A 12,646-nucleotide genomic window follows, 5' to 3' on the forward strand; every position below is an offset into this window, starting at 1 on the left:
TCTGCAGTCTTAGACAGATTTGGATACAAGAGCAGCCAACTGGTGACGGATTTGCTGCTGAGCAGCAAAAACAGTTTTGCGAGATGTATGCTGTGCCACAGCAGCTTCCCAAGGACTTATTATAATACAGCCATAGCACTCACAGATGTGACAGGGCACTACACTGATCCAGGATTAGAGCGATGAGATTCACTGAGGTGACCAAAGCAGAGAAGAAGGAGAGCGAGGAGGAGGAGGTAACTGGTATGATGTGTGAGAAATAAAGCCAGGGAGGGAGTGTGAAAATCTGGAGGAGAGAGAAATCTTAATGGAGGAGAACAAAGAGACACTGAGTGGATCAGACCTCTTCTTCTGTTTTATCCCTGTGAACATTAGCACTGCCTACAGAGAAAGGCCACCGTCTCTTCTCCTTTCAATGCCCTAAAGATGCAGAGATATGGTGGAGTACAAAGTTACAGTGTCTAGCAATTTAATGATCGACAACCAAAGCCTGAAGCATGTGTTTGAGGATCTGTTGGGTTATATGCTCAGAATTACCAATGTCATCCTGAACTTGCACCTGATAAGATGTTAAGAAAGGAAATCAGTGCATATAGGAGCAGGCACATTGTGCAGTAATGAAATGTATGCAAACAGTCCTGTGTTGAAGATAATTTAAGACTCACATTGACAAACACAGGTTTGCTTTGATAGATGGAGTGTTTCACCACATTAACAGTACTCACGTGGCAGCAGCAGCATGATGAAGGACATTTGACTTCATGTCTGCAGACTCCTGAGATGAATATGAAATCTCAGCAGAACTCACTGAAGTTTAGCTCATGAGGTTTGAAATGTAATGTATGTACAGAATATTTTGACCATACATGCAAACATATTTTATGTCATTGTATTATAACATAATAAAGCTGAATTCATTATTTATTTTGACACTTGGTGGCAGCACAAGCCTTAACCACACAACTGAGATATTATTATCGCCTCAGAGGTGATCCTGTACAGAAGAACATTAGAGCTTATTTGAAATCACATTTCTGTACAAAAAACAAAAGCGAGGTCAATAATCAGTGTTAATATTATAATACACCCTTTCAAGTGATAGTTAAAAGGATGTATTATGCTCATTTCCATCTCCATTTATGTTTTTTAATTCTAATACTCTATTAGGGTAGCTTTGTATGAGTCACAGTTCAAAATAATCCTTGTTTTGTCTCATACTGGGCCTCGGTGCAGCCCCTCAGTTCATCCTCTGTCTGAAACAAGCTGCTTTAAGCCAACTTTCTTCTGATTGGCTACCTCTCACAATCAGAAGGTTTGAAACGAGCTCTTTGTGCCCGTTCATATACACTATCTGTGACATCAAACAGCTCCAAGAGTAGAAAAAAAATGTCTGAAACAGAGCATGTATTGCAGTCTGAAGCCTGAGCTTTTTTTTTTTTTTACATACCTCATTATTTGAATCCTGGCCATGTTTAATACGAGCATCCACAGATTTGTTTTTGATTTGCTTTTTCTTGTGGACTGAAGAAAGCATTTCACAGAGGCTTTAAAGACACCAGCCTTTTATAAATGCTGTGTCATGGCTTCAGTATGAGAGCAGACAGCTCAGGTTTATTTTTGGCAACCTGGGTCCGTAGATCGTTGGTGTGGGGTTCGCAGATGACAGGGATGCCACAGATACCACAGATGCCAAAGCCAGGTTTACTATTTATATTCAAGACTTTTATGTATCATTTGAGCAGAAATAAAAGTAGAAAGGAACTTTGTGTTATTCCACAGGTCAAGAATAGTGGGAGTGTCTTGTATTATGAGGATTTGGCAGGACACACCACTGGGTCCTGACTGCCTGGGTGAGGCTGGCTCTAAGGAAAGAAGGGGTCAGTGTCACTTTGGTAGGGTGTGGCTGTGAAATTCTATGACAATGCTTGCAGTTCAAATTCATGGCGTCTCAAAAGCAGACTAAGTGTAGCACCTGGCATGGGAACCTTGTGCACTGCAAATTTAGCTTATCTGTGTCTTTAGATATTAAAAAACATAAACTGTGAAAAAAATAAATAACTTAAACCTGTTAAACCTGTAATGCTAAATAAGGATTGTTAGACCCGTGAGTTACTGGGCATATGTGAGGAGACAAATCTGATCCCCTGTGAGTAGATCAGGTCGGCCAAATACAGTCCAAAGTTGACGAAGGAGAACACGGCCACCACAACCTTACTGTCCCACGGACACTTCCCCTGTGGACAGGATGACGGTCTCCATGGGGAGCCATATTTTGTGTCAAAGCAGAACACTGGCCACACCACTGATGCACTCAGGTAGAGCAGTACTTCCAGAAGGGTGCACACTACCACAAAGCGGTCAAAGGCTATGCAGCACACAGCCTTGGTCCGCCTGCATACAGTCATTATAACCACCAGTGCTGTCAGAGCAAAGCAGAAAGCATACACGACAACACAGTAGATTGTAGCTGCATATTGGGAATACTGACTCCTGTTGGCAACAGCGCCAAAGATGATGCAGGCTACGAAACCTTGAACAACTTTGAGAAGGCCGGAGACTGTGGCCATATAGCCCGTCACAATCTGGCCTGGCCTAGCTCGGCACAACGCCACTTCTGCCCCGTAGGCCAGAGTCCCCAGGATGGAGCAGACGGTGACGGCAATGCGGAAATCTCTGACATCACAGCCGGCGTAGGGGCACTCAGATTGCACAAAGAACAGAGGATAAACAACAGAGGCTGTCACATACCTGCAGGAGAAGGGAAAAAAAAAAACAATGACTTTGCAATTTGCAAAAAAAGTTGGAAAAAAAATTAAAGAAAATCCATAACGAGTTTAAAGCCCAAAATGAGAATGACAACAATGACATTCATTATGAGTGCAAACCTCTAACCACAACTGTAGCTTGTAATTCCCCTCAGATTTCACATGAAATTTCAGTTTATTTCTTTCTGAAATTATTGTTTATTTTCCATTTACCTACAAATACCAGAAGGAATGCTAGCATAAGGGGGTAACAATTCAAGTTTTTACAGGAAAGGAGAAAAAAAATCTGACTCTAAGTAATTCTTAGTAGTGAGTAATTTCTGGGTATTTTAGTGGAAAGATAATATTTCCTCATTTTATACTATAAATATGCAGTACCTTTAGGGCACCGGCTGTATTATGGAGTGGCTTAACCTTGCCTTTTCAGGACAAAGACCCAGCAACACTTCTAGTACTGAGATATAATTTGCTTTTCTATTAAAGTTGAAGTTACTCTCTTACTTAAAATTACTTAGAGTAAAATTAGTGTCTTTTTTTCACACACACAAAAAGAAATTCCAAGTGAAATCTGGAGGAATTACAAACTAAGTTGCGGGCCATATTGTAAAGCCCTGCCATAATTTTTTGGTACCACCTGACACCTGAAAAGTCACTAATTAGCAATGATCATGATAACAAGTCAGGTAGAGTAGTTGTTTACTGCATGTTGTTTAAATACTGTGCAATAAAATATAACACATGATCTGTGCAGCATCTGTATTGTTTTCAAAATCCATCTTAAAAGCACATTAACACAACAAAGTCAGAGGAATGACTTTCCAACTTGGAAAATCTGAAAAATGCACTCGAGCACACTGTCACGAGTGCATTTAAAAAAAAAAACAAACTGATCTGAAGGGTGACATCAGCGTGACTGTGGGCCCAATACTGCAATGAAAATTTGACTTACTATTTCTGTTAGAGCTGTGAACCTTTCAGCACATGGCTAACAGGTGGTTTTACACAGGAAGACAGGCATGACCTCAGTCTGGGTTTAAAGATAACTGTTAACAGGAACTGTTGCACGATCCCTATTTTATATATATACATACACACACGTTACTGGATGTAGTAGGAAGTGTTTTGAGTTCTCAACTGAGTAGAAAGGTGGTAAATAAGTATCAGTCCATTTACGATAAATTTGATATGGTGACCTTATTTACTAACATTTGGTATATTTACTCATCCAGCACATCCAGCCTTTATTTGGAGCGACACTTGATAAATTAAGTCCAACATTTAACTCTTATTTTAGATCTGGTTGCAAAGTGCTGCAGCGTTTAGAAAAAAACACATTTGTTGTGAATCTATATAAATTCATTTGAATTTAATCTGTTCCATTGTTAGTATAAAAATATTGATTATATGGCAACTTTAATTAATTTCTGGGGACAATGCTTCACCTTAAGCAAATGGGTGACCTTGGATCATTATGTGAATATATTCTTGTTGAGTTTCCTAACCTTGCTGCTAAAGATAATTCAATAAATAGTTAAAAAAAAATTAAAGTTTGTGTCTTTTTTATGTAATAATTCATCTGTCTGGTGTATCTGGGGGATGGATGGGTGGATACAAATTTGCCTCACATGGAAAAACTGATGTCATGAGTGAAAGGTGGTCAAAGTGTAACTTCCAGCTCAAAGATAGAGCATCCATTTGACAGTGTGACTTACATGAGCGTTGCAAAGGCAGCACATGTGACTGTGAGGTTGTCCCAGGACACGGGCAGGTAGCTGTAGAGATGAGTTGCATCCAGGAAGAACACTAGAACTGACATGGCGAAGCAAAAGCACCACGCCGCCATGCAGAACACACCGTGTGAGCCACTGTAGCCAGCAGTGTGGGTCACCATCGCAATCACAGCACAGCCCAAAGCTAACTGACAGAGGCGGGCTGCACCCAGAGGTGAGCAAAGAGCCTTATGGTTGAGGTAGGGACCACCGTGGGAATCCATGACGGCTGAGATAATGTACAGTGATATATTCAAAACGGAACTCCTTCAGGGCCTCAATGAGATAGAATTTAGGATGATGAGGAGTCCGAGTGGTTCGTTTTTATCTCAGGTCCTGTGATTTTTTTTTCCCAGCATTTTCATTATATCTATGAGGAAAAGAAGCAAAAAGGATGAGTCACTCTCACAGATCTTAAAAAAAAAAAAAATGGTGTAGCTTCAGTTTAAAAATAAGCACTTAAAAATAAGCATTTACATCTCTTGTCTCATGACGCAGCCATTGCCTCGCCATTTGTGCTCTCACCATTCACTTAAAGTCTTCATTTTGCATCCTTTTAGATGAAATTAAAAAACTAATATGTGTGTGGAAATCACAGCTGCCTCCAAACTTAGAACTCCACTAATCATGAATGAATGTCTCCACTTTTAGCTCAAACAGAAACTTCCAGTAAATGTGTGTTAGGATTTCCAGATGCTCAGGTATTCTGAGGTATTCACCCTCCTCTCTCTGTTGACTAACTGAGGACAGTCTTATTTCTGTGTTGATGAATCAGAGCACATCACCCAGTGTGTCAGACATGGGGGAGATCCCTTTTTGAGATCTTTTGTCTAAGCTGAAGCGGGCAGGCACACACACTCACCTATTGGCTGAGATTTTATCCTGATTATTCCCAAAAATCCAGACTCAAAACCAGGAAAGATGACATGAAGACTCTTTTGAAAATCTCCCGTTGAGCCCGATGAGTCTTCTCCTGCTGGGTCACATCAGAATGAGGTCCAGGCCGAGCCCTCAGCTGATTCAGAACCTGCTTGTGACTCTTCTTGGGTCATTTATGCAGACTTTTGGTATGTTCGGTCTCATCCTTGTACTTTCCCTCTGTCGCGCTGGCACCCACTTTCTCCTCCCATGTGCTCTGAGGAGGGGGTGCTGTTGGTCTCTCAGACCAGAATGGAAGTTATTTGGGGTTGGGCCGTCACCAAATGAGCGTCGGAGGGTTGCGTACATGTGCTTGGGCGTGGAGCTGGGGCATGCAGACACATTGCAGACCCTGTGGAATGAGGTGAGATAAATGACCACATGAAGCTGAAAAACACAGACTGGGTAAAAACAAAACAAAACAAAACAACAACAACAACCAAACAAAACAGTTTAAATATTTGACACACTAGCTAAATTCATTTATTTAATACGGAAACATTAAATGCCGGGGTGAACAGAGGTAACATGACCACCCTCTTACACAAAAAAGTGCCTGAGGCATACTTTTTTTCTTACTAATTCTTTTATTTATATACTGCTCAAAAAAATTAAAGAAACACTTAAATCAGAGTATAGCATCAAGTCAATTAAACTTCTGGGATACTGATCTGGTCAGTTAAGTATCAGAAGGGGATTAATGAGTTTCAGCTGCTTTGGTGTTAATGAAATCAGCAACAAGTGCACTAGAGAACCAACAATGAGACAACACCAAAAACAGGAATGTTTTACAGGTGGAAGCCGCTGACATTTTTTTCCCCTCCTCATCTTTTGTCTTTTTTCACTGGTTTATCATTTGGTCAGTGTCACTGCTGGTACCACGAAGCGATACCCGAACCCTACAGAGGTTGCAGAGGCAGTCCAACTCCTCCAGGATGCCACATCAATATGTGCCATTGCCAGAATGGTACATGTACTGGTTCTTATATAGCACTTTTCTACTAAACATGAGCACTCAGAGTGCTTTATACAGCATACTTACACACACAAATCACACTCCGATGAAAGCATCAGGAGTAACTCAGGGTTCAGTATCTTGCCCAAGGATCCTTTGGCAAGAAACCAGGGATTAAACCACTAACCTTCCAATTAGTAGATGACCTACTCTACCTCCTGAACTACAACCACCCACAGAAGGTTTGCTGTAACTCCCAACACAGTCTCAAGTGCATGGAGGAGATTCCAGGAGACAAGCAGTTACTCTCGGAGAGATCCTTAACCCATCAGGAGGACTGGTATCTGCTCCTATGTGCAAGGAGGAACAGGATGAGCACTGCCTACAAAACGACCTCTAGCAGGCCACTGGTGTGAGTGTCTCTGACCAAACAATCAGAAACAGATTTCATGAGGGTGGCCTGAAGGTTTGATGTCATCTAGTGGTCCATGTGCTCACTGCCCGGCACCTTGTAGCCCAACTGGCATTTGCCATAGAATACCAGAATTGGCAGGTCCACCACTGGCACTCTGTGCTTTTCTCAGATGAGAGCAGGTTCACCCTGAGAACATTTGACAGACATGAATGGGTCTGGGGAAGTCCTGGAGATCATTATGCTGCCTGTAAAATCATTCAGCATAATTGGTTTGATGGTGGAGGGATGAAGGGATGCACAGGCTAGGCAACAGCGCCTTGTCTGCCATTAACATGAAATTCTTGGACTCGCTGTCGGACCCTACGCTGGCGCAGTGGGTCCTAGGCTCCACCATGTGCACAACAATGCCCGCCCTCATGTGGCGAGAGTTTGCAGGCAGTTCCTGGAGGATGAAGGAACAGCTACCTGAATTCTACTCCCTCAGAGATAGATCATCTCATCAGTAGTTTCCCATCCTCACTGCGTAGGTCTCTGGATACTGTGGCTCCTCTGAAAAAGAAAGCTTCAAATCAGAAGTGCCTGACTCCCTGGTACAACTCACAAATGTGTAGCTTAAAGCAGACAACCTGTAAGCTGGAGAGGAAATGGCATCTTACTAATTTAGAAGATCTTCATTTAAACTGGAAAAAGACTTTGTTGCTCTATTAAAAAGCCCTCAATAAAGCTAGGACATCTTACTATTCATCACTAATTGAAAAAAGTGTAGCCAGGCTGACAGAGTCAGAGCTTCGTTGAGCTGAGTATTCTTTTAACTTTAACTAGTAATGACTTCAAGATTTTCTTCACAAATAAAATTTTAATCATTAGAGAAAAAATTATTATTATCTCACAGACATATCTTTGTGTACAGCTACTTTCAGTGCTGCTGATATTTATTCAGACTCTTTCTCTGCAATTCATCTCTGATTTAACTTCAATAGTTCCTCCAAACCATCAGCCTGTCTATTAGATCCCATTCCTACAAAACTGCTCAAAGAAGTCCTACCATTAATTAATGTGTCGATCTTAAATAAGATCAATCTGTATTTATTAGTTGGCTATGTACCACAGGCTTTTAAGGTAGCAGCAATTAAACCATTACTTAAAACGGAGTTCCACAGGGTTCTGTGCTGGGACCAATTCTATTTGCACTATACGTGCTTCCCTTAGGCAGTATTATTAGAAAACATTGCATACATTTTCACTGTCATGCAGATGATGCCCAGTTTTGGTTGTCCATGAAGCCAGATGACACATATCAATTAGTAAAACTGCAGGAATGTCTCAAAGACATAAATGTTGGATGAGCTCTAACTTCCTGCTTCTAAATTTAGTTAAACCTGAAGTTATTGTACTCAGCCCTACAAACCTTAGAAAAAGTCTTCAGCTGATCTGAAATGCTGCAGCTGCAGTACTGACAGGGACTAGAAAATAGAGCATATTTCTCCCATATTCGCTTCTCTTCATTGGCTCCCTGTTAAATCCAGACTTGAATTTAAAATCCTTCTTCTTACATACAAGGCCTTGAATAATCAGGCCCCACCTTATCTCAAAGACCTCATAGTACCACATCACCCCAATAGAGCACTTTGCTCTCAGATTGCTGGCTTACTTGTGGTTCCTAGGATAATTAAGAGTAGAATGAGAGGCAGAGCCTTCAGCTTTCAGGCCCCTCTTTTGTGGAACCAGTTCCCAGTTTGGATTTGGGAGACAGACACCCTCTCTATTTTGAAGATTAGGCTTAAAACTTTCCTTTTTGATAACTTTTTGATCAGAATTAAAAAATTTTATTGTTCCTAGCAGACCTCTTACACACATACACCCCACAAAGGTCCTTCAGGTCGGCTGACCACCTTCTTTTGCTGTCCCCAAGTTGAGACTGAAACACCCCCTCTATGTTAGAGGGGGTGTTGCCCGTCTATGTTAGGCTGGCCCCAACACTAGAGGTCTTTAAATCTCACTTAAAAACACACCTTTTATCTAAGGCATTTCAAAACATGAGTCTCTAGTTAGTTTGAGTCATTTTGGGAACTGCTTTTATATTTTTAGTACTCCTTTTATAGTTAATCCTTTTTAAATTATTATTATTTTTTATGCATTTATTTTTTTGTGTTGTATTGTATTGTTGTCTTTTATCTGGAAAGCACTTTGTTCAACTTTGCTGTTTTTAAAGCGCTCTATAAATAAAGTTGGATTGGATAGTTAGGGTTGGATCAGGTGGCCCTGAACCATCACTTATTTATGCTGCAATAGGCCTAAGCAGCTGGTGGGGGTTCCCATGGTGCACTGAATGTTTCTTTTTCATTCACCACTTTTCTCTTTCTATGTGTTTATACACCACTTTGCATTTAATCATGAGTTATCATTAACTCTGGCTCTCTTCCACAGCTTGTGTTTAGTCCTGTCTCTCTCCCCTCACCCCCAACTGGTCGCGGCTGACCAGTTGGGGGTGACTGCCCCTCCCTGTGCCTGCTTCTGCCAGAGGTTTCTTACTGTTAAAAGGGAGTTTGTCCTTCCCACTGTCGCCAATGAAATTTCTGCACAATGGACTAGTGTGCCACATCATTTTTTCACTTTGATTTTTGGAATGTCTTTGAATTCAGTCCACTCAAGTTGATAATTTTCATTTCCATCAAACGATGTCGCAACTTTTCATTCCTAACACATTACCCAGTCCATATCAATATAGAAATCCAGCATGATTTTTTTCCCCATTACAGCCTGATGTGTTTTCAAAGTGTTCCATTCATTTTTCTGAGCAGTGTAGTATGCTTAAGGTGTGATCTAGATTTTCTTCTGAGGTTTTATAAATGCAACCTGTTGCGTCATACCTTACACTTCAGATAGAAGCTGTGCAGCAGCAGTGTAAACTGTTCTGATGAAGCAGAAAACCTGAGTAAACAGAGAAAGATGAAAACCACCGTGGTGATACTGGTTATTATCTCTGACTAGGATTTTAAGTTTCGTTGAGCAAAAGAAAGCCTGGCTGTGTTGAACTTGCTTTGTAGTGTACGCCCCTCAGGTCTCCTCTGTCATGAATGGTGTCTTGTTCACCCAAGTGCTGCACTGGCAGCAGTAACTTTGTGCCCTTCTTATTAAAGATGTACCAGTTAAGAAATCCTGCACTGATACTGACATTTTATTTTTTGTTTATCTCATTTTGTATTTATTTACTCTTTGTATTTGACATTTGCAGGTAACCAAATCAATCTTGATTATAACAAAGAACTGAACAGTTTAGCCGGTGCCAGTCAGTGCCTGCGTGAGGTATAGACGGATGTAGGTGCAGTAACATCGCCCACTCATTATTTAAGTCTCGTTTTAAGACCTCAGCTGTTGCCATCTTGGTGTTTGGTCTGTGGGCTTGACAAACAAGGGGTGGATCTGGCTGAGAAACTGAGGGACGCTTCAAACTCATTGGCTTAACGAGTTGTGATTGACAGGTTATTTGCCAGTGAGCACACCCTGGATAATCCTAATTTCTGGCTCTTGGAATGACCATATTTACAAATGGATTTCATGTTTTATTCAGTATGACCTGACACTAATGACTGAGCACATAAAGTCAACAGAGAAGTGTTTACTGAGATCACAGAGAAAGGCAACCACTGGCTCTTTCTCCATAATTTTGATACAAACCAAAGTTTTTTTTGCACCCAGAGGAGTCACGTCCCGCTGGCAATTTAAAAAGAAAGCAGGTTTAAGACACAGGTTTAAGACACATGTTAGCTCCACATTTCAGACCCAGAAGCTACATGCATCTTTTTCGTGCAGTTTATAGGACGAGGTCGAAGAAGGTAGGTTAAATCTAAAACAGATAAATGATAAACAAATATCTGTATCAGAGGGGTGAAAAATTAACAGATATGCAAACAATAATAACCTCAGATGCTGGGGAACATTTCAGATTTGATCACTCGGGTGTAAAATTATCCTAGTGTGAAACCAAACATGTTCACAGTTCACATATTAGTATCCTGCATGTTGCTGGATATTTGCTTCCAATATAAAATGCGCTTAAAAAATCAATTGTCACAACATTATTGTGCAGGTGAGGTTGATAGTTTGTTTTTTCCAATTATCAGCCTCATGATCTCTGGGATTATAAGTGTTTGTGATGTTATGTTTGGTAACAAAGACATCTGTTATACCTCTGCCACTCCATGCAGTTTTACAGCAGCAGGGATCAAGAGAGTCCGAGTCTATTTCTGAGTCCATGAATGTTAATAATTTTCCACCTCATGAACAGCAGCAGCACATCAGTCCTCAGGTCTTTGTCTCCACCTGCTGGTGTGTGATAGTCTGTTGGTCTTTTATGCTGAGATGCTATACAGCATTAACTACATATACTATCCATACACCTGCTGAAGTCAGACTGTGCAAGCACTTTACATTCATGTGACTTTTTTGAGTGGTCTTTTATTTTGGTATCTGCCACAACCTGACTGCATGTATGGAGTTTGGTCCTGCTGGCTGAATGTCTGTTGACAAAAAAATTCCAGTTGGCCCCTAAAATACAAAACCAGACAGGATAAACTTATAGTATATAAGCTGTATAAGCTTACAGACAGAAGCTATTACCCCTGTTTTAGCTTCTTCTCACTGGCTCCCTGAATTTAAAATCCCTCTCCTCAAATACAAACTCTTGAATGATCAGGCCCCTCGTAAAGACCTTGTAATACCATATTGTCCACATTATCGTACTAAAGGACCTCTCTCTCAGACTGCAGGCTTCCTAGAGTTTCTAAAAGTAGAATAGCCTTCAGCTATTAGGCCCCTCTCCTGTGCAACCAGCTCCCAGTTTGGATTCAGGAGACCGATACCATCTCTAGTTTTAACCAGACTTGGATAAGTGGAAGGAGATGGATGGATGGATGTTCCCAAGCTGTCAATTAATGTTGCAGAAAATGACTGTATGTCCACAAATTAATTATCACATCTGAAAACCATTTAAAACTTCTGCAAAGGTGAAATAGTAGTCCCTTTCTCCAGGCAGAGGGGCACAAATGATACTGAGGAGTGCAGAAAAGGTTTCAGCACTCCAGCTTTTTTCTGACTGGAAAAACTGAGAATTGCCCCAGATTTTTTTTCTTCCCTAGACACATTCAGCACAGTTTCCCTCAGCAGGAAAAACACAGTTAAGAATAACTGCTAAACCACTAAGGTGATCCAGATTGTGCAGCGTGTGGCTCACTGGGACACTTATAGAAAATAAGCCATCCTTAATGAAATTTGTCTCACCTGTGCTTTTCCTACTGCAAAAGGTCTATAAGCCTCCGGGGACACTTCACCTTTAAAACAGCACCTGTTATCTGCTAAACCTGCTGTGAGGAGGGCTGCAAACAGATGGGGAAGCATCATAGCCTTTTTTTTAATGCTGTGTGGGGGTAGGAACTTTGATAGGTGGCGCACTAACAACACAAACTTATGTTGTTCCCTCCTTATTCTGTACCTCTGAATGCCACCTGTTTAGTCATTTATTGAGCATTTCTGAACTGTGGAAAAATACAAAGTCTTTGTAGCTGTCATCAATTGACAACTGACACAGTCCAGAACATAGAAGGGAGACCACACAGACCCACGTGAGCTGAAATAAAATATATTTAATGAGGAAATGTAGATCAGCTGGACCAGCAGTGTGCTGAGTGCATGGATGCAGATACATGGGAGTATGTTAAAGAAAGAGGGTTGCTGGGGGGATGAGAGTGAGGACAGAGACACTCAGCCTTCTAGCAGATGGGAAGATGGTCTCTGTGGACACATCTCTGCCACTCTGCCCACCTCC

At 41.2% G+C, this 12,646-nt stretch overlaps 1 protein-coding gene across 1 annotated transcript; it reads right to left on the reverse strand.

The window, feature by feature from the left end:
* Positions 1–1,017: 1,017 nt before the first annotated feature.
* LOC115787662 (myeloid-associated differentiation marker-like protein 2) lies at positions 1,018–5,616 on the reverse strand. Its single transcript, XM_030740437.1, has 3 exons — positions 5,397–5,616; positions 4,478–4,904; positions 1,018–2,748 (listed from the first exon to the last, which is right to left on the reverse strand). The coding sequence occupies exons 2-3, from the start codon at positions 4,756–4,758 to the stop codon at positions 2,097–2,099; spliced, it is 933 nt and encodes a 310-aa protein (XP_030596297.1). The 5' UTR covers positions 4,759–4,904; positions 5,397–5,616; the 3' UTR covers positions 1,018–2,096.
* Between the last annotated feature and the right edge of the window lie 7,030 nt (positions 5,617–12,646).

The sequence above is a fragment of the Archocentrus centrarchus genome, chromosome 1 (assembly GCF_007364275.1).
Source record: "Archocentrus centrarchus isolate MPI-CPG fArcCen1 chromosome 1, fArcCen1, whole genome shotgun sequence".
Classification (NCBI taxonomy): Eukaryota; Metazoa; Chordata; class Actinopteri; order Cichliformes; family Cichlidae; genus Archocentrus; species Archocentrus centrarchus.